The sequence below is a fragment of the Populus alba genome, chromosome 3, assembly GCF_005239225.2.
Source record: "Populus alba chromosome 3, ASM523922v2, whole genome shotgun sequence".
NCBI classification, from domain to species: Eukaryota; Viridiplantae; Streptophyta; class Magnoliopsida; order Malpighiales; family Salicaceae; genus Populus; species Populus alba.
In genome coordinates this window covers 20,327,259-20,347,646 of record NC_133286.1, presented here as the reverse complement: position 1 = coordinate 20,347,646, position 20,388 = coordinate 20,327,259, and the positions used below count along the sequence as shown (strand labels likewise).

The 20,388-nt window shown below is 34.9% G+C and overlaps 1 protein-coding gene across 7 annotated transcripts; it reads left to right on the top strand.

Moving 5' to 3' along the window:
- Positions 1-291: 291 nt before the first annotated feature.
- LOC118054725 (uncharacterized) lies at positions 292-19,954 on the top strand. Of its 7 annotated transcripts, none has more exons than XM_035066399.2 (29): positions 293-483; positions 725-980; positions 1,072-1,229; positions 2,632-2,697; positions 4,621-4,738; positions 4,838-4,971; positions 5,073-5,168; positions 6,743-6,866; positions 7,593-7,660; positions 8,029-8,115; positions 8,320-8,472; positions 8,558-8,647; positions 8,830-8,889; positions 8,994-9,112; positions 9,205-9,292; positions 11,061-11,165; positions 11,243-11,347; positions 11,438-11,490; positions 11,635-11,698; positions 11,806-11,940; positions 12,027-12,139; positions 12,218-12,311; positions 12,618-12,837; positions 13,401-13,531; positions 14,881-15,027; positions 15,201-15,329; positions 16,997-17,095; positions 17,319-17,357; positions 19,284-19,954. In XM_035066399.2, the coding sequence occupies exons 2-29, from the start codon at positions 740-742 to the stop codon at positions 19,419-19,421; spliced, it is 3,174 nt and encodes a 1,057-aa protein (XP_034922290.1). In that variant the 5' UTR covers positions 293-483; positions 725-739; the 3' UTR covers positions 19,422-19,954. The 7 variants fall into 7 exon arrangements, with proteins under 7 accessions (XP_034922294.1, XP_034922290.1, XP_034922293.1 ...); XM_035066402.2 differs by having other exon boundaries at positions 720-980; positions 4,838-4,947; positions 11,246-11,347; XM_035066400.2 differs by having other exon boundaries at positions 720-980; positions 11,246-11,347.
- Positions 19,955-20,388: the final 434 nt, after the last annotated feature.

Here is a 20,388-nt window from a genome sequence, read left to right as displayed (position 1 = left end):
AATTTTTTAATGTATCACAAAACAAAAGTTATCTTACCCTAACATACTTTAGCACTATTTTCCAACAAACCATCATATCAAATTATAGAGCTTAAAATCAATGTAGATATATTATTATTTTATATCTTGTTTGTTTTAAAGCTTTGATCGTGATTTTTTTTAAAAAATATATATTTTTAATATTTTTTATTTGTTTATACTCAAGATAAATTTTTTAAAATAAATTTTCCAAGAACTATCTTACACATAAACCCAAAAGGAGAAATAATAATAATAAAAAAGAACAGAAAATACAAAGCCAAACCCAACAAGGCTCCTGGCCATTGGAGATTCCCCTCTCCTATTACAAAAAGCTAAGCCAAACAAAAAACAAAAAATAAAAAATCGGATTCTCTCTTCGATTCCCTCTCCATCATAAGAAAACATCAACAAAAACACCAATTCCCTTACTCAACACTAGTTTTTAGATCTCAGATCCATCAGGTAATCTCAAAAGTCCTCTCTCTTTCTGTTCACTTGTCTCCTTTTCCATGTCCTCCCCTGAATTTCTTCTCTTCCTCTTCAAATCGCTCTTTTCACTGATAATCAAACCCTAACTTCCACTATCTTTTCCACGTAATCAAACAGTTTATCGATTCTTCATTTCAGAGATTATTGATTTTTTTTTTATAAAATTTTGGATTAGTTAATGCGATTATGTTTTAATGATGATGATGAAGGTTAGGGTTTGGTTTTATCGATGGAGAGTTTAGCGCAGCTAGAAGCATTGTGCGAGAGGTTATATAACTCACAAGATTCTGCAGAGAGAGCACACGCTGAGAATACATTGAAATGCTTTTCAGTGAATACAGATTACATTTCGCAATGCCAGTACATTCTTGACAATGCGTCTACGCCTTACTCGTTGATGCTCGCCAGTTCTAGTTTGTTGAAGCAAGTCACCGATCACAGCCTCTCATTGCAGCTCCGTCTTGATATCAGTATTATATTTTAGTTTGTTTTTGTTTTGATCAGTTTTTTTTTTTTTTATTGTTACCTGGATTGAATTTGTCTGTGTTTGTTTTGTGGTAGGGAATTACTTGATCAACTATTTGGCTACGAGAGGACCGTTGCCGCATTTTGTTAACGCGTCTTTGATCCTACTTCTCTGTCGTGTTACGAAGTTTGGATGGTTTGATGATGATAAGTTTAGGGAAGTAGTTAAGGAGGCTACTGATTTCTTGAGTCAGGTTGGGTGTTATGCGTTTACGTGTGTAATTGCTCTCTCATGTTTTCATGTATACGGATATTATCATTTTTTTTTTTGTGAAGTGCTAGAGACATAGATGATACCAATGCGAGTTTTTCATTGGTATATTTAATTTTGGTTGTTTTTTTGACTTTTGACGTGTACTTACTCAAGTTAGTATTAATGAAGCAAAACCAGCTCGTAGCTTTGGCTTTGCCGAGGTGTTTTCTAAGATAATTTTGTTGCTCTTAAATTCGCATGTAATAAACAAAACCAATTTATAGCCTTACCCTTGTCTATGTTTTGCTATGATAATTTCCTTGCCTCTAAATTGGCATGTAATAAGTGAAACCAACTCGTTGCTTTACCCTTGCCAAGATGCTGCTACTTATGATATCTTGGCTCCTGAAATGGCAAGTAATTTAAGATGAAATCATTATGTTGTTTCTATGTTTGCTGTATTTTATACAAGTCTATTTAGTCAAGTGATGTTTTTTTTTTATTCTATGGTTTTACGTGCAATTGCAGAATGTGTATTGCTGAGATGTTTGCACGTTGGTTTTCCTCACATTTTAGTTTGTATGGTTTTGTGTCTCTTAAAGGATCATTATGGCTATTTTTATATTTTCATGGAATGCTAGGGGTGTGGACGATACCTATGCAAGTCTTTTGTTTTTGTTTTTTTTTTTTGAATTTTGATGTTTATTTACTTATTTTGATAGTATTGAAGATGTAAAACCAACTCGTAGCTTTAGCTTTGATGAGGTGGTGTTACTGATAACATCTTTGCTCTTAAATTGACAAGTAATTTAAGACTAAATCAAATTATGTATTTTTTTGTGAGATAAACCTCAACTCAAAGGGTATAATTAAGAAAGTTTCAAATTGTAGGACTAAAATGTGAAGTTTCTAAAATTTTCAGGGTTGCCATGGTCCTTATTTTTATTTTTATTTCAGTGAGCTTGTTCCAAATGGAGTGTTATGGCAAAGATGAAGAATAGATATCGGAAGGAGTTGATTAGATAATGTTTTTCTAATTGCAAGCACAAGTCCTAGTACTTTAACTGGTTAATTATTCCTTTGGTGTTTAAATAAAATTTTGTCTTCCTATCCTTTATTGGACTGCCTTTTCATTCTTAATTAACATCACCCCTTAAATTGCCATGTGCCACTCTTCCATCTAGCAAACTAAGCTCTACATGCTGCTTACGAGATTTCAAAGTGTTTCATTACAGCTTTTCTTATACTACATATTGATTCTTTTGTCCTATATCATGCATTAATTGGTGACCTGCAGTTATTGATTATGTCATTTGGAAGTGCACTGTTATTGATGAGGTGTGTTTGTAAACATTTATTATTATCATCGTTGTTATTAATATTTACTTCTCTCCTATGTACAGGCATCATCAAATCACTATGAAATTGGTTTGAAGATATTGAATCAACTTGTGACTGAAATGAATCAGGTTGGTTTCTTGCACTTGTCAAAGTTTCTCAATAGTATGGTGCTAGTTGCTAACTTGTGCATAACAATTAAATGTACTTTATGTTCTCGTGATGATTCCTAGAAATAATGTATTTATGATGCTTAAAACTATTTACAACATTATCATTCTATTTCCATTTTTATGAGAAGCAAAAAATGGAAGCAATTACGAATGCTTTGCTTGAGATTGATCTGTAGCATGAATGCTTATTTTATAAAATTATGTAATCTATCCACTCAGCTGCCACATGATGGGTTCTTAAAGGTTAAATCAAACTGATATGTAAAGCATGGGAATCCAAAGTGGCTTTTATACCCAATTGTAAAGGAGGCAATGCCTTTTAGTAATTTTGCAGTAGTTATGCAAGTGACAAATGAAATGCATTGAGAAATTTGAATGGCTAGTAGGCTGCTTGTTGAGGTTGAATCATGCTTCGATTGATATCTTTGTCTGGGATTCCTCGTCTGGGATTCCTCTTGACATCTTTGTTTCACTTTTGATTCTTAAGCATCTGGAAATTGGATGGGATTTCTTGTGGTTTATAAACTTTATATGGAGGATAGGAGAAGAGATCACCTAGTTGGTTATGAGTTTGCTGTTGGTCTAAAAGTGTAATGGGATGGGTCTTGGTTATTTAGTTTAAAAGAAAATTGGGATTTGTGCGATTCTCCATGGAACAAGGTTATTTATGAATACGTGCTTCACTCAAATAATGAGGATCCAAGGCAAAAGCATGAATCACTCAAAACGAGTTTGGAAATTCCCTCGTCAATACCTTTCTTTTCTTTCTTTTTCCTCCATTGAAATATAATGTTTGGAAATGGGAGAATCAATAGGAAATAGAATCTTATTCTTTCTATTTGGTTCCTGTCTTTATTGCCTTTTTCGATTGCATGATGCTCCTGTAGAATGCTTAAAGCTTCTTGTAGGCAATTTTGTATGTAGGCAATTTTGTATGAAAATAAATGATTCAATATCACGTGGTTTGTGCTCTCTTAAATAATACTGTTCTGAGAGATATTTGGATCTCCTTGTTCAACTTCGTATCTCTAATTCTCATAGTTTTTTATCTTGTTCGAACAATGTGTTAGATTCTAGATGGTTTTTTTTAAACTAATTTCACTCCGTCTAGCTCGGATGCCTATTGTATTGGTCTATTGTCAACTGTGCCCAACTAGCAGAGGCAGGTCAAGGCTTTTTCAAACTACATAGGCTCCATAGTACTTTGCTAAAGGACACTTAGAGTTTAATGATTCATTGGATATAAGGAGGCTCCATAAGCCTTCTAAGCTTCCATCATCTTCAATAAAAATATGAGGGGAGGGCTCAAAAAATAATAATAAAAATAAATAAAAGGAGAAGGAATATGAGGGTAAGTTTTAGTACCTAACATTGTGCATCAAAGCGGAGCTTCATGCTTCATTCATGTGGTTAAAAATATGAAGAAATGTAACTGCATTTCATCATTGAAATACTCCATACATCATTGTTTCGGGGACAAGTGAATCTTGTCATTTCATGTACTTATATATGCTGCATTATATATAGATAACTGGTAAGCCTCTTATATACTTGTAGTGAATGAATGACCCTTGACATCTCCAGGCTTGTTAGAGTTTTATTACGATTCTTATTCTTGTACTTAATAGATCTCATTCACTCATTCATTGTAAAATGGCTTTCCACAACATGCTACGCGAAGGTTTCATATAGATCACCCTTACCGCTATTACAAGACATAAATAACTTGCCTTTGCTGTTTGAATGTGACTCTTCTCTCTCTACCATCACTTAGTTGTTGTTGTCATTGTTAGTATTGCTCATTACCACCACCAACATCATTGCTGTTGTTTTCCGATGACTGACATTTGCTTATGCATTTCTTGATGCTTAAATTCTCAGCCAAATACAGGGTTGTCGTCAACACATCATCGAAGGGTAGCCTGCTCCTTCAGGGATCAGTCACTTTTTCAAATATTCCAAATCTCTTTAACATCATTGGGTCAACTGAAAAATGATGGTAATGGTTTAATGTTCTTATCCCCCCACCCACCACCCGTGTGCCTGTTGTAGCTATTTCTTTATTAGTCATTCTGATATTTTACAATGTCTGGTACAGTTACAGGTCGATTGCAAGAGTTGGCACTTTCTCTTTCTCTAAAATGTTTATCTTTTGATTTTGTTGGGACATCAATTGATGAAAGTTCAGAGGAGTTTGGTACTATTCAGGTTTTGATTACTTATTCTAGTAATGTATGATCTTTTCTTAATTGTAAAATTTCCTTACACTTGAATGTGCTATATATGTTTTTTATGGATTGGATTGTTACAAGAAAACATGTGTAATTCTGTAGATTCCGACATCTTGGAGGTCTGTTTTAGAGGATCCTTCTACATTGCAGATCTTTTTTGATTATTATGCTATTACAACATCTCCTTGTTCAAAAGAGGTCAGTTGATGTTTCGCTAATGATCACACATTATAAATTTTTATGATTCACCATCATAGTATTGACCATGCACTTAAAGTCCTGTAATATTTTTCCTCACTTGCTTCATTATGCATTGGCATGCATGCTTTAGCTGGTCTACAACATAAGTTTAAAATCTTGATACATTGAATCTATCTTTGTGAAGAAGATCTTGAATTTGTCAATGTGTGCATTTTGAAGCTTAAGATAAGGTAGGATATAGGTCTAAGGAAAAGAGAGTTGGGTAGGGATGGAAGAGCTCTATTGTGCTTGCTCCTCCCTACTAAGAAAAAGAAAGCAAGGCAGGCATGAGAAGGATTCACTGCTTTATGACTCTTTTAACGGATTGAAAAACATTATTTCTCCCCTCCTTATCAGTCAAGTTCAATTACATCGGGCCTACTTTTTGAACTTTGGTTTACTGCTCTTCAAGTTAGAGAAGGACTTGCATCAACTGCGGACTGGCTTCGCGAGACCATATTGGTCCACACTGGAGAACTTGTGTTTAGGATCTTTTGGGCCTTAGTTTCTTTTGGGTCATGGTTGTGTAAATTGAGGTGGAGTGGAATGCATGGAGATTGTGCCTTTTTTGTTGATGCTCCTCAAAAAAGATATTTAGGGTTGCATTCTGTTGGCTATTTTTGTTGAGGGAAATAGATTATTTGGTTTTGAGGTGAATTTTGTTTAGGATGGTGGATTTGCTGACAATTTCCTTGTGGCTTGGAGGAAGATTTTAAGTTTCTATCATGTGGATTCACCTGTTGTGTTTGGATGGATAAGAATGCTAGAATTTAAGGATTGGTTCTGTTCCTTGCATCTTTGTGATGTAGTGCTTTAGGTGCCTTAATGGGTGCTGTTCTTGCTTATATTTAGCAGGATTGGTGTCTCTTCTATATTGAGTTTGGTTTCTTCATCGTCTTTGTTGCTTCGGAGGATTTCTTATTTATTAACTCATCTTGTGCATTCTTCCCATGCTAATAGTACATTATCTTATGAAAATATTTTTTTTTGCCGAGGGAAGAAAAGGAGATTCGAGGGAAGAGTCTTTGCTTGCATCTTTTACATCCTTGAAAGATGTTTGGTCTTAAGCCTATAAATTATTGGCAAACACGGCAACTTTTACTAATTAGGAGGGCATCTTAACTGTGCTGATTGTTTTTGCATGTAGTTCATCTGATCCTGTATAATAGTGGTACTTGTCCTGTATAGTACTGGTACTTTTAGTGCTTTGTCAATGCAAATTCACACTTCCAATGTTAAAAAAAATTGTTGGATGTAGTGCTGTTGTCATAGGATCAAGGCCATCAGGAAGAGCATTAATCCAAAAAAATAAGAAACTGATAAATATTATCATGTATGTAAATGTAAATGAATAATGGAGAATTTATGTAAATTCACACTTCTAACATATACAGGCTTGTTTTTGTTGGATGTTGAAATTCAGACTTAATTTTTCTGGCCATTTGTTATTTGTCTGTTTGAGATGTGGATTTATGTGTTTCTATGCTGTGTCACTCTTCATTGCTAGGGGTTCTTATTGGTTTTCTTTTTAGGCACTGGAATGCTTGGTCCGATTAGCATCAGTACGGCGCTCTTTGTTCACAAATGATGCTGCTCGTTCCAAGTTTTTGGCCCATTTGATGACAGGAACCAAGGAAATTCTTCAAACAGGACAGGGTGCTGTTACCTTCTTCTTTTTCCTTGTAGCATATGGTTTTGTGATTGTACCCTGTGATTATTCAAATACAATGCATAGGCATTTCCTTTGTTTTGGTTTTGGTTTCTATGCTGTTTAACTTCTTTTTCTTTGTTTTGTTTTCTTTTCTTTTGGAGGATTCTTATTCTCCTTCAAGATGTATTTCTTTCAAGGATATCTTAATATAATAAATTATATCTTAAAAGAATTCAAATAAAATGCACTTGCATTTCTGTGTGGGGTTTTTTTCTTAAATTGTTTATCATACTGAATCATTTTGTTCACTTTCTTCCTATTTTTGTTTTCTCCATTTTCCTTCTTCAGAATGAGTTTGAGCGTGGACAATAGATCACTGTTAAAGGTGGCATGCATAGGACCTCTGGAGTGAAAATTCTGTAATTGTTGTTCGTGTTAAGTGGTTGCAATCTGTTTGTTTAGAGATTTTAATCATGCTTGCTTAGCAAATACTTCTTGTTGAACAGTTTCATTGTCTTTTTTCTCCTTACACTTCCAATTCTGAAGGGGTTTTGGAGGCCCCTGAATGAATGTGTCAATTTAGAAGTGTGTACGTTCTAAATTGTCTTATCCTGTTTTGGGTTTTGCAATCACCAGCTATTCATTTTTTTATTTCCCAACTTTTAAAATTGCCCCCCCCCCCCCAGTTTGCTTCTCATTTACTGATTTTAGTGGGACATGGTCATTATTAGGTCTTGCTGATCATGACAATTACCATGAGTATTGTCGCCTTCTTGGAAGATTCAGAGTGAATTATCAGGTAATTTATTGTATAGTCACATTTTTGACACCGATCTTTTACTTCTATGTTTTGTTTTCTTGTTACATTTTCCCATGCTATTGGTTTACAGCTTCATTTGCATGGGCATATTCACATGTCTGTAGGGACTGCCACTTGATGTTATATAACCACAAATTTGTGCATGTGCATGGGTAGAGTTTCTGCTGCTTTTAATTATTTTAATTAATTTTACTCTTTGTAACCCCATTTTAATTCCTCTTTATTAAAATGCTTTTCTTTCACTGAAAAAAAACTGTTGGTGACATGTATTCATAGCATTGCATGATGCTCTTTAATTACATAGAACTACAAACCTGACTCCATTTGATACACAAAATTTACTGCAGTTGTCAGAGCTTGTGAATGTGGAAGGCTACAGTGATTGGATACAGTTGGTGGCAGAGTTCACTTTAAAGTCTTTGCAGTCCTGGCAGGTGGGTTGGTGTTTATTTTCCTATCGTGATTTAAAAATTAGTCATATCTAGCCTTCGTGATAAATAACTGCATCTATGTTTAATAATGGAATGCCTCTTCCTTGCAACAATAAGTATACCATGCTTAAGTGCCTGAAACAACATGCTTTGGATCCATACTGCATTTTTGCAACTTATCTGCTGATTAAGTTCATGTCTTACCAGTGGGCCAGCAGCAGTGTATACTATCTTCTAGGGTTGTGGTCCAGATTGGTGACATCTGTACCATATTTGAAGGGAGAGGCACCAAGTTTGCTTGATGAATTTGTGCCTAAAATTACTGAAGGCTTTATAACATCAAGATTTAATTCTGTGCAGGTCTGCTTTGTCTTCATGATTGATATTTCTCTTTAAATTATACATAAAATGTTGAATTCCTATTTGGCATGCCTTTTTCATGTAGGCTGGATTTGCTGACGACGACGATCCATTGGATAATGTTGAGCTTCTTCAAGATCAGCTAGATTGCTTTCCTTATCTTTGCAGATTCCAGGTCTAGTTTTTATATATAATATAATATGTGATAGCCTCCCTGTTACTTATCCAGCCTGGAGTTTTCTAGATTTAGAAGTCCCTAACGATACTAATTTTAGTTTCCTGTGCCAAACTCGTGATTGTACCGGCCCATTAAGGCTTGGAGTCTGTTATGATTATTCTTATTTCTTTTTTTTGCAGTACCAAACAAGTAGTTTATATATAATAACCACAATGGAGCCTATTCTGCAAGCATACACGGTACGATAAGTGTATTGGATGATGTATTCTTTGGATGTTGAATATTTATGGACACTCAATATGATAAAAAAATATTTAAAATTATTTTTGAATGGAATACACAGGAAATAGCACTACGACAGAGTGCTGATAACAGTGAGCTTGCTGTTATTGAGGCAAAACTTTCTTGGATTGTTCATATCATTGCTGCTATTCTTAAAATAAAACAATCCACTGGCTGTAGGTAATTTTTTTTTTCATTTTTGTTTTGTGATAGGAATAACATGCATATGTACTTGCAAATATCAATGTATTTGTTACGTTTATCTCATGCAGCGTGGAGTCTCAAGAAGTGCTTGATGCAGAACTTTCAGCTCGTGTGTTGCAATTAATAAATGTTACTGACAGTGGGATACATAGCCAGGTATACCAACAATAATGGCCTGTAATGTGAAATGGAATAGTGTCAAATTGCTTATCTTTTCTCTCATTTTCCTTTCAAACAGTATATGAGATATGCTGAGTCATTTCTGCATTCATACAGCATTGATATGTGATCTTTAATTATTTCTGCATAATGCTATCAATTTGAATATCAGTTTATTTCCTTGTCTGTGTAACCATCTTTTTGTTTAAATCATTTGAATTTATCAATTTGCAAATATAATTTCGATTATCCATCTTGTTTGTTCTTTTATGGTTTGTGTGCATAAAAAAATTGATTCAGTTGGTTGGAGCTTTGTTTCTGAGATGCAAGAGAATTCTAATTAGTTATTGTTAATTGAGGTGATTTGAAATGTCATGTATGCTAGAACTAAGTTGGTTGGAGCTTTGTTTTCAAGATGCAGGGGAATTCTACTTTGTTATTATTAATTGAGTTGATTTGAAATGTCATATATGCTAGAAGCAATGTGACCCACATCTTATCTTCTAGTTTTTGAGAATTATTGCAGAATCAGAACTGGGTAGCTTCATGGACGCTGACATGTTAGGTTCTTCAGCATAGGTCTTCTGGGCATAACATCTTACAAACTAGCAGAAGGCCACATTGGTAGGATAGATTCTGGGAAAATAGCATCATTGGATGTTGACTTGTTTTAACCCTTTTTTTTTTAAAAAAAAGGTCTTGACACTTTTGGTTCTATAAAATTTTATAGAGGCACATTCTTAGAAGAGATTTACATCAAAGACCAATTTATTGATGATAAAACTGCTAATATACTGACAATTATTAACTCCTCTTACAAGCAACTGAAGTCTCTTCCTTGACTTCTTTAAACCTTGCCATTTTCGATTTGACTTGAATCTGTCACTTTTTCCCCCTTTTCATTTTAATGTGCTCATGACATTATATTCATTGCATTTAAGTTTAATGCCCAGACAAGTGCTTTGGCATAGATAATGTTCTTTTATGTTTGCTTATTGTCAAATCTTTGCCTTGGGAACTTTGTCTCAGGGCCTGAAATTTTCGCATTTCTTCATATCAGAGATCTCATGTTACAAATTGATGCTATAGCTTATTGGAGGTTAAAATGCGTCATTATTGGCTATGCTGGCATTTCAATTTGTTATTTGTTTGCTGTCATGTAGTTTGGGCATATGGGGAGATGGGTTTTTGTAGTATCATTATAGAATTACTCTGGCATCTTTAACAGTAGGGAAATTGGTAGAATTCTTTTGCACATGTTCTCAAAGAGGCTATGGAATCTGGATAACATGGTTCACCACTTATTTCATGAACCTTGGCAACAATATTGCATCTATGTTCATTCCCGAGCTTAAAGTTAATACTGAATGGCTTTGTTTTGTCACTCTAGGTTAATGTAGCGGGAATCCATTAGATGTTAAATATGCTATTATGTTTATCCATTTGGGTTATCATTTGCTTACTAACTCTTGATATGCTGAAGGTTTTCTTTGTAACTCTTGTTACTAACACTCAAATAATTTGCATAGCTTCATATCTGCCTTTTCGTTTGCTTTTGCTCTTTTAAGAGAAGAAGGGTCTTTATATTTTTTTCCTCAAAGGCTTTGAAAAACATGCTTATGTAATTGTTGCTCTAAAAAATCCTTTCCCTCTTTGTGGTCATGCTTTTTTTGTTCCATTATATCTGAACTAGGTTCCATCAATTTCTCAATAACAACTTTGGCACTGATTTTATTAGTATACTCATTGCCCTTGTATTTAACAGAGGTACGGTGAATTAAGCAAGCAAAGACTTGATCGAGCAATTCTTACCTTCTTTCAGCATTTCCGTAAGTCTTATGTTGGTGATCAGGCTGTGCACTCATCGAAGGTAATGATGTTGTTTTTGTCTTCATTATAAGCTTTGCATGTGTCAATATTCTCCAAGTCTTTCTTGTTGTGCTGCAGCAGCTATATGCTCGTTTGTCTGAACTTCTTGGACTTGGTGATCATCTACTATTATTGAATGTGATTGTTTCAAAAATCGCTACAAATTTAAAGTGTTATACAGAGGTGAATTCTTCATTCTGGATTGTTCTTTGATTCCTGTTCAGTATGTTTTTCAGAAAGTTTTTATCATACCTTCATTTGTGCTTGGTTTAGAGTGAGGAGGTCATTAATCATACATTAAGCTTGTTCTTGGACCTGGCATCTGGGTTAGTATACTGCTTCCTTTTTTGGCTAAAAGTAGTATAGCATATTGTTATGTTTTCACGAAGTTTAATTTCATCTACAATGATTGCTTGTTTGACTGATCATTTTTCATTTATTTATTTGGTTACTTTTTTTTTTTTGTTTAGATATATGACTGGAAAGCTGCTTTTGAAGCTGGATGCTGTCAAATTTATAGTTGCCAACCATACTGTAATTACAATTCTGGCATAAATTTTTTGCTTACCCGTTCTTCTTTTAGTTTGTTCTTTGAAATAATAATGTGTTATTAATATTAAGTATTCTTTTTGAATTTTTAGAGGGACCGCTTTCCTTTCTTAGAAGAATATAGAAGCTCTCGTAGCAGAACAACCTTCTATTATACTATTGGCTGGTTAATATTCATGGAGGACAGTCCTGTGAGATTCAAGTCTTCGATGGAACCGCTTTTACAAGTACTTTCCCACACTCACTCAGAAGGAAAGAAAAGCTTTTTCTTAGAATTTAATTGATTACCTAAATAATATTTATGGTGTCTTAGGTGTTTATAAGGTTGGAATCAACTCCTGATTCGATGTTTCGGACTGATGTGGTGAAGTATGCGCTAATTGGGTTAATGAGGGATCTTAGAGGAATTGCTATGGCCACAAACAGGTTAGTATAGGTTTTGGGTACGGGGTTGTTTATTTATGAACTGTTAGGTTTCATGCCCATTTTTTAACCATTTTTCAGTCGAAGAACATATGGGCTTTTATTTGATTGGCTGTATCCTGCTCACATGCCGCTTCTCTTGAAAGGCATTTCACATTGGACAGACACACCAGAGGTATGAACATATGAGAGAGATTCAAAATCTTAGGAGCCATGTTTTATCATGATTTATTTTATTTTCAACTAAAAGAGCGTTGTTTAGAACCTTATAATGGAACCTTTTGCGCTGTCTTCCATTCAAATTTTAGTCAAAATTGTAATATGTTTTCTGAGCCACTGGCTACTTTATCTTATGCAATAACGTGCTGAAAGAGAGCAAATGAAATGTGACTTTACCAATCTTATCCATGTATTGTAGATCGTTGGTCTAATTTCTCTGGTTCCCAATATAGAGACATCATTATTTGATTTGGTGCTGCAGGTCACCACCCCTCTATTAAAATTCACTGCTGAATTTGTGTTGAACAAGGCCCAACGTTTAACTTTTGATTCGTCGTCTCCTAATGGCATTCTTCTTTTCCGGGAAGTCAGCAAATTAATTGTAGCCTATGGAACAAGGATATTATCTCTTCCAAATGTTGCTGACATATATGGCTACAAATACAAGGGAATATGGATTTGCCTAACTATTCTGTCAAGAGGTTAATATAAGACCCCTTTATTTTTGTTAATTGAAGAATTTGTATGCTGAGATTGTTGAAAGTTGCTTGGATTTACTTGCCTTCTACCATAAGTTTGTTGCTGGTCATTTGTATTTTACCTGATGAATATTAATATACAAACCATTCTTGGAGAAGTTTTCAAGGTCCGTTGGGCTGAAGAATCATACATGCACATGCCTAAAAACATGTTTATTGAAACAAGACAAAGGATTCTCATCTAGCCCTATATGCATTTGCTTGAAAATAACTCTTCTAACTATCAAACTGCGTTATATCAGTTTAATGTAGTTGTCTAATGAATTTGGGTGAATTTGTACAAGTAATCGTACTTTGGTTCATTTGCTTATTGTTTTGTGGCATATATAACTTATTTTCTTTGTTGCGAACGTGTATTTTTTATATTTGAATAGTATGGATGGCAACAAGTTGAGCCATATACTGTTAATTTGTTTCCTAACTGGTCCAATGGTCACTGAATATGAACTTTATAATAAGTATATATCTTATGTGTTGATGTTCTTGAATTTGCCACTTATTGGCAGCTCTTGCGGGAAACTATGTCAACTTTGGCGTGTTTGAACTGTATGGTGATAGAGCACTCTCTGATGTACTTGATATTGCTCTAAAGATGACACTGTCAATTCCTCTGGCTGATATTTTGGCATTTCGAAAGGTGTGTAGGACTTCTTGGCTTTCACTCACATTCCATTGATATTTTCCTGCCTCATGTATGCCTCCATGTTCCCTCTTGTTTATTGATTTGTGTTTGTTTTCTTTTACTCTTCAAGGTTTAGTTTAGTATACACTATATTTTGTGTGTTTGCATGTCTTTTTCTGTTAAGGACATAGGGGCATAGTTTTAAAACCCGTCTTGGGATAAGGCCCAGGTCAAGAGGGTCAACCATGGTTGTCTGGATTAACCTAAAAAAAATTATTTGCATATATTAATATTACAAGTAGCTAAATGTCTTGTTTTTTATAAATAGTAAACTGGAAGTAACCCACCCTAACAATGACCCAAATTTCCCCACTTCCAAACCAAACCAATCTAAACTTAAATAAATAAGACTCCCAAAAATACTAAAAAAAAGAAAGAACTAATTATTTCTTCATTTTAAATTCATACAGTATTTCCATTTGCAGTCTCAAAATCAAAATTTCCATTTTAAACCGCTGAACATTTCTGGCTCAAATATTTTAAATTTTGATTCAATTGCATTGGAATAGTATATTATTTTTGCACTAATTTCGCCTGGGATCACCCTCCTCCTCAATGTTGTCATTGTTTGATGATCAGACAGACATTTCTTGCACACAAAAATATTTGCAAATTTAGATGACATGGAGTGACGTGATACATTATTTTATGTGTATCTATTGTACTTGGTGATTGTCAGGCACCTCTGTGGTCGATGCAGACAACAAATCAAGCAAAATGCCTGTATTTTTATGTGATTTGAAAGACAGTAATTTCCAGATTGACTGGAATTTCATGAGTTTAGGCCTTATTTTAAATATTGGGGATAATTGGGTCTTCCTATCCTAAATAGGAGTGGTTATTTTTTTTGTTTCAGAGTCTTGAATCCTTGTTAGAATAGGTATGCAAATACGGCATAGCTTTAAGATGAGTACATCGAGTCTATGAATACATTTGTTTGTAGTGCTTTGTTTTGAGAAAGAGTTTAATTAATTTTCCAGGAATTATGCTTTATTTTAGGCATGACTCCTAAGAACCCTAGGCTTGATGCTGTCCCTCCAAGGTGTGGTTCCTAGAAACCATGCTAGCGTGACTATTGTGCCCATATGGACATGTTTGCATATGCTTTCATTTTTCCTTCTTTTTCCAAAACTCTTTGTATTTTATTATTTGTCATCTAAATTTTATGCTTTATGTACCAATTTTGGCTGATGCATGATGTGTAGCTTTTCATTTGGTGTTGGTTGATTCTCATGTCAATTTGGCCACTGCTATGTTTTTCCACTAATAATGGTAAGTTTGTGTCTTTGTATGTTTCTTTGCAGCTTACAAGGGCTTACTTTGCATTCTTGGAGGTTCTATTCAGCAGCCACATTGTGTTCATATTCAATCTGGATACAAACACCTTCATGCATATTGTTGGTTCCCTGGAATCAGGTCTTAAAGGTCTGGATACAAATATCTCATCGCAGGTATGTCATGCCAATACTGCAGATCGCATCACTCTTCTCACCAACTTCCCTTGTCATTTATGCATGTTGATTTGTCATGCCAAGCTCACCTGGCATATCTGAATATGATGCCATGTATATTTGATTTGTTTTGCTGATTCCCTGCATTTAAAATAGAAAGATGAACTTTTCAGTGTGCATCTGCCGTCGACAATTTGGCTGCTTTCTATTTCAACAACATTACAATGGGGGAGCCACCCACTTCACCTGCTGTAATTAATCTTGCTCGTCATATTGCAGATTGCCCCAATTTGTTTCCCGAGGTTAGTCAGACTATTCTTTATTATAGTACACCTCCCTAATATTATTTGCAAGTCTTGTGTGACTAAAAATGGCTTACATAAAGTTTCATCTTCTGAAGTGTTCTTGATGGTATAATACCCTCCCTTCAGGTATCTCTATTTGGTAAATTTTAGATGTTGATTTCTGAGTTTTCCTTTTTTCGTTAACAAATATTTTATATGTTGATTGTGCAAAAGCATAGAAGCAACGGTTTTACTTTTCCTGCTGTTATAAGAGTTTGTGCTTATGGATGTATAAGGATGGAAAGAGGGTGGATGATTAGCTATTAACTCTTTTGGACGCAAGGAAGAGCGGAAAACAAACAATAAGAGATTCCTTCAAGAACCTTTTTTGTCTTCCTTTGAAAAATAAGGTGGACGTGGCAGAGAAAATGGCTTTCTGAATTATTACCCTATGTTACTTTTAATATCAAATGGATCATGGTATTTCTTTTGTTAGTTTCAGAAAGCCACTTTCCGTTGTTCCTTTTCATTAATTCTAGGGAATGAATAGTTTGTTTTCTATTTTGAGGTTTGAGGCTCTTTTTTTCCTTGTTGCTTTTTTACACAACTTCCAGAGTAATTTTTACTAATTACCCAGGTTTGCATGACTTGTGGGTTGTTGAGACTCTTACTGCTCTTGCTTGGTTATTGTTGTGCTGTTGTTTTGACCAGAGCAACTGATATATGCGTTGATTAAAGAATTTGTATTATTTGCTACCTTTTGGTCTTACTCAATTGCATATCCAAGCGATAAACATCTGACATCTTTCCTAAGCTGAGTCATCTGTTCTGTTTCAGTGAAAACTCCCTTTTGCATGTCTTGGTCATCTTTTTAGTTTTGAGGCCATTGTGGTTGCTGGTGAACATAGGATGGCTAGATAACAGTGATTAGCATAGTAGAGGATTTGTCGGGGGCAATAGAAGGCTGTAGGCATCTCTGCAAACTTGGAAAGAAGGAATTCTTATTTGGCTTAGTCTCCTGTGTTACATGAAACCAGGGGAAAATATGTTCCCTTAAAAGCTGTTCCCCATGAACAAAGAGACATTATAGATGACTGTGGCGGGGCTCCACTTATTTCAAATTTGTGGATAGGCGAAGGGGTTTGAATAATTAGCTTTTTCTTAGGTTTAAAGAATGAGCAACTAGATGGGGGTGATTCATCAAAATTTGCCTGCTTTGCATTCCAAATGTGCTCTCATACTCAGAACACCAACTCAGAAATTTTAAACTTGCAAAATTAAATCAATTATGCGGGTCACGTGCCTTCAGGCCTTGCATCACATCATCACCTTGATCAAATATGTGTCAGTTTCTTTTGAATCAAATATGTGTCAGTTTCTTTTGAACTCAATCTCCAGGATGTATTCCATGGTCTTACTGGAAATAAGTTAGCACCTACATCTTGGTGCCTAAATTGGTTCAATGCATTGTTAAGATGAGTTATCCTGTGAGCATGTGAATCAAAGCACTTTTTTTAATTGTTGACCATGTTCTCTGACACCAGTTTTTAGAATTTTCTTAACATGCACTGTCTTGTAGAGCTTTCTTTTAATTATTTTTTTTACCATTTTAGATTTTATTTTCATGGTGCCATTTTTGTTGTGTTGAGTACTTGGTAACTTGAATCGTTTCCCTGCATTTACAGATACTGAAGACTTTGTTTGAGATTGTTTTATTTGAGGACTGTGGCAACCAGTGGAGTCTTAGCAGACCCATGTTGAGCTTAGCTATTATCAGTGAGCAGGTAAGAGTCTATGGCAGTCGTCTTCTGTGTACTCAATTTCTTTGAGTAACAACTTTAATTTTATGTTTACTTATTATTTGAGAATAGTTAACATGGCTGTGGCAGTTCATATGTTTGATTTGGATCACTTTGGATCTTCCTTTGAGTTGCTTATTTAGTAATTGTGTTTTTATTGTCCTTTTATTTTTAATATTTGTCTAAGATAAGCACTGTTCACTTGCAGATATTCTCTGATTTGAAAGCTCAAATTTTGGCTTCACAGGTAAAATATTTACTTTATTCATTGTCATAACCATCCTTTTCCTTTTTAATTTTTAAACAAAATGCAGTTAGTGTCTACCTGGTTATATAACTATTTATTTAAAGAGTGATGCTATTTGTTAAGAAAATTGTACAAGTTTCGAGAATACACAGTTATTTGATTGTAGTTTTCACCATTGGGTCCCAAATTAAGATCATGATCCAATGACTCACAATTTTCTTGAAGCTTATTCTGAATCTTATATCTTGTCAAATATCACGTCTCTATTTTAAAGAGGGGAGATTTTGTTTTTAGTTTGTATTTGTTACAGTTATACTGTGTTTTATTTAAAGCTTGTTCAACTCCATTTGGGTAGAACTAAAATAATGCATCAAAGCTAGACAGCGATTCATCGCACACAGCTAATACCTGCCCTCCCCAAAGGACCAGTCTCCGAGCCCCCTCACTGAAGAAATACACATAATAAGAAGAAATGCTACTTTCTGAGTTATTTTGGTATGCTAATGAGCCCATGAGATAGATGATACATTTGACTATCACGCGCTGCTACTTTTATTTACTCACAAGCACAAGGTATATAAGCCAAGTGTTTTAGTTCTAGTACTAGTGTAATATTTGTTGTCATCTATATGAATCAATGTTGAACAATTTTATTTCTGATTTTGTATGATCTTTCATCGGTCTCAAACTCAAATCTTTTTTTTAATGATGTTATTTTAGAGCCAATGAGTTGCGTGTTTGTTGAGATACTTAGTTAAGCGTCCTTTTTTATTGATATTCAAGCAATTGCATAAGGAACTTGGTTTTCTAGTCAGTAGTTACAGGGGCCATTCTTTCTGAATGAAACTCGAATTTAGGATTACTGTTAAATAGGTTTCTAAGATTGAAAAGAAGAGGACTTGGATTTTCTTTTTCATGTTTCTAAAATTGGAATTATGTATCCCTTGTGGTGACAGTTAATTACTAATTTGATACTGTGAGGGCCTCAATATATCGTTTATGAAGGCTGAATATACCTTTCAGGCTAGGATATCAGCAAGTACAGAAGTCATATAGCATTGAACCAATTATTTTACATTTCCCAACTCTATTCTTGATTCGGCCAGATCTTGACCGTATCAATCTGAAGCAATCACTGGGGCTCCTAATATTTTTCTCATTATGTGAACATCTTTGTGCATGGTTTGTTTGGAAAATTACACTCTTCTTTTTGTTCCTTTCCTTTCTGCTGACATTAATCTGTTAACATTCAGACAGAATGAAATAGAATGCAATTTTTGGTATATTTGTTGGATGCTTGTGATGTATTGTCTGTTTGTTCTTGATTCTTGTTTTGTGTTTACACAGCCTGAATGAAATAAATGGGGGGAGAAAAAATGGTTAGTGGCACTTTTTTTGCGATTTGCTGAACTTGAATGAAATGGGGTGTGTTTGAGCTGACTAGTTGACAAATGTTCATATATGCACTCCACAAGCAAAAGTTGGTGTTTCTTTGTTTGATGATGGTTCTTAATGTTATTCTATTAGTGTTGTCTACCTTTGAGCTGGTAAAACCCCTCTTATTACTTCTGTGCAGTTTTGATTAACGTTTTTGACAAATGATTACCTGTCAGCCACAACTCTTCATAGTTTCTGGTGATCAGGTGTTGATGAATTATTGAACTCGTTTCGTTTCATATTGTAAACATAACTGAAAAAAAGAAAAGAAAAAATAATGGTTTACACGATGTGTTTTAGTTTCATAGAACTCATGCAACCCCAGAGTTGTCCATAATGAGTACTTTGAGGTTGCATTTTGTTGTGGGGTTTGAGCTTGAACAGTTGAAACTACTGTAAATTAATGGCGCTTTTCTAGCACCCATTATACCGCCTCCTGTTTCCAAAATGTGATCCCTATGCTTACACTTTCTTTGCATCATCTTGCAGCCAGTGGATCAACATCAGCGGCTTGCCCTTTGTTTTGACAAACTGATGGCAGATGTTACTCGAAGCTTGGATTCAAAGAACAGGGATAAATTTACTCAGAATCTGACGGTTTTCAGGCATGAATTTCGTGTCAAATAGCTCTGATCTCTTGCTTGCTGCTGCTTTGCTTTGGGAACTGAATTACGTCTGCAGAAGATTTTCATTTGAAGAATTTCCATGCACATACTTCATACACAGGTGTGCACAGAAACGAGTGGTTTTGTTGCTTATTGACAAGAGATGTTACCTCTGCAGTACTTAGACTGTTGTCCAAACCATGTGAAGCAAATATCTTGTATAACCAAGTATCTGCTACGAAGGTGGAGTATAAAATTTTTTTGTACAGGCCCTGCCTCCCTCTCTAAAAAAGTTTCAAGGGGGATGATACTGGAAATTAAGATAGCGCACTATGCTTAGGGGGTTATCAAAGGTGTGCAGAAGAAGGTGGTGGTGGTTTGATAGATAATTTTAGGGTATTGATCCTTTTTAGAACAAAGATGTAAATCTTTCATGAGGTTTACTTGGTGTTTCGGAGTTGGGTCAGTTGGAAATAGATTTTTTTGTACATTAACCCCAACATATTCATTGTATTTGTTGATAATAGAATGGAAAATGGTTTGAAATTTCAGTCATTCTTGGTTTGCCTTCCTATCATAGAAGTTGTCTTTTAGCACGAGAGGTCATAGCAAGCCTGGTAAGCTACTGATTTTTCAAGATTTCTACATTTTGTGTTTCTGTCATTTATGTATATTGTTACTATGGCGCAGGGGTTCAAGCTCTGGAAATGTGTTCAGCATCCATTCTTTTATGGCTGCTCGCTGATTGCCACTATGTAATTGCTGCCGTGGAAGACAATTTTTCCTTTCAAGTCCTCGTAGTTCTTGTACATGCAATTTTGAGCTGTCACATCGCCTGGTAATCCATGTAAGCCCTCCCTGATGGAGCATACTTGTGGAGAAAAATATAGTGGATGCTAATGCATGAAGGCACCGTCATGCTGTTGGGTTAGATCATAGGTGGGTTTCTGTTACTTTATTGAGATCGAATTCAATCATTCTGGGGAGTC

Excerpts from the sequence above, each read along its gene's own strand:
- LOC118054725 (XM_035066399.2), top strand. The coding sequence starts at position 740 with ATGGAGAGTTTAGCGCAGCTAGAAGCATTGTGCGAGAGGTTATATAAC. Across the intron at positions 8,116-8,319 it reads AGTCTTTGCAGTCCTGGCAG|TGGGCCAGCAGCAGTGTATA; the intron begins GTGGGTTGGTGT and ends ATGTCTTACCAG. Across the intron at positions 8,648-8,829 it reads CTTATCTTTGCAGATTCCAG|TACCAAACAAGTAGTTTATA; the intron begins GTCTAGTTTTTA and ends TTTTTTTTGCAG.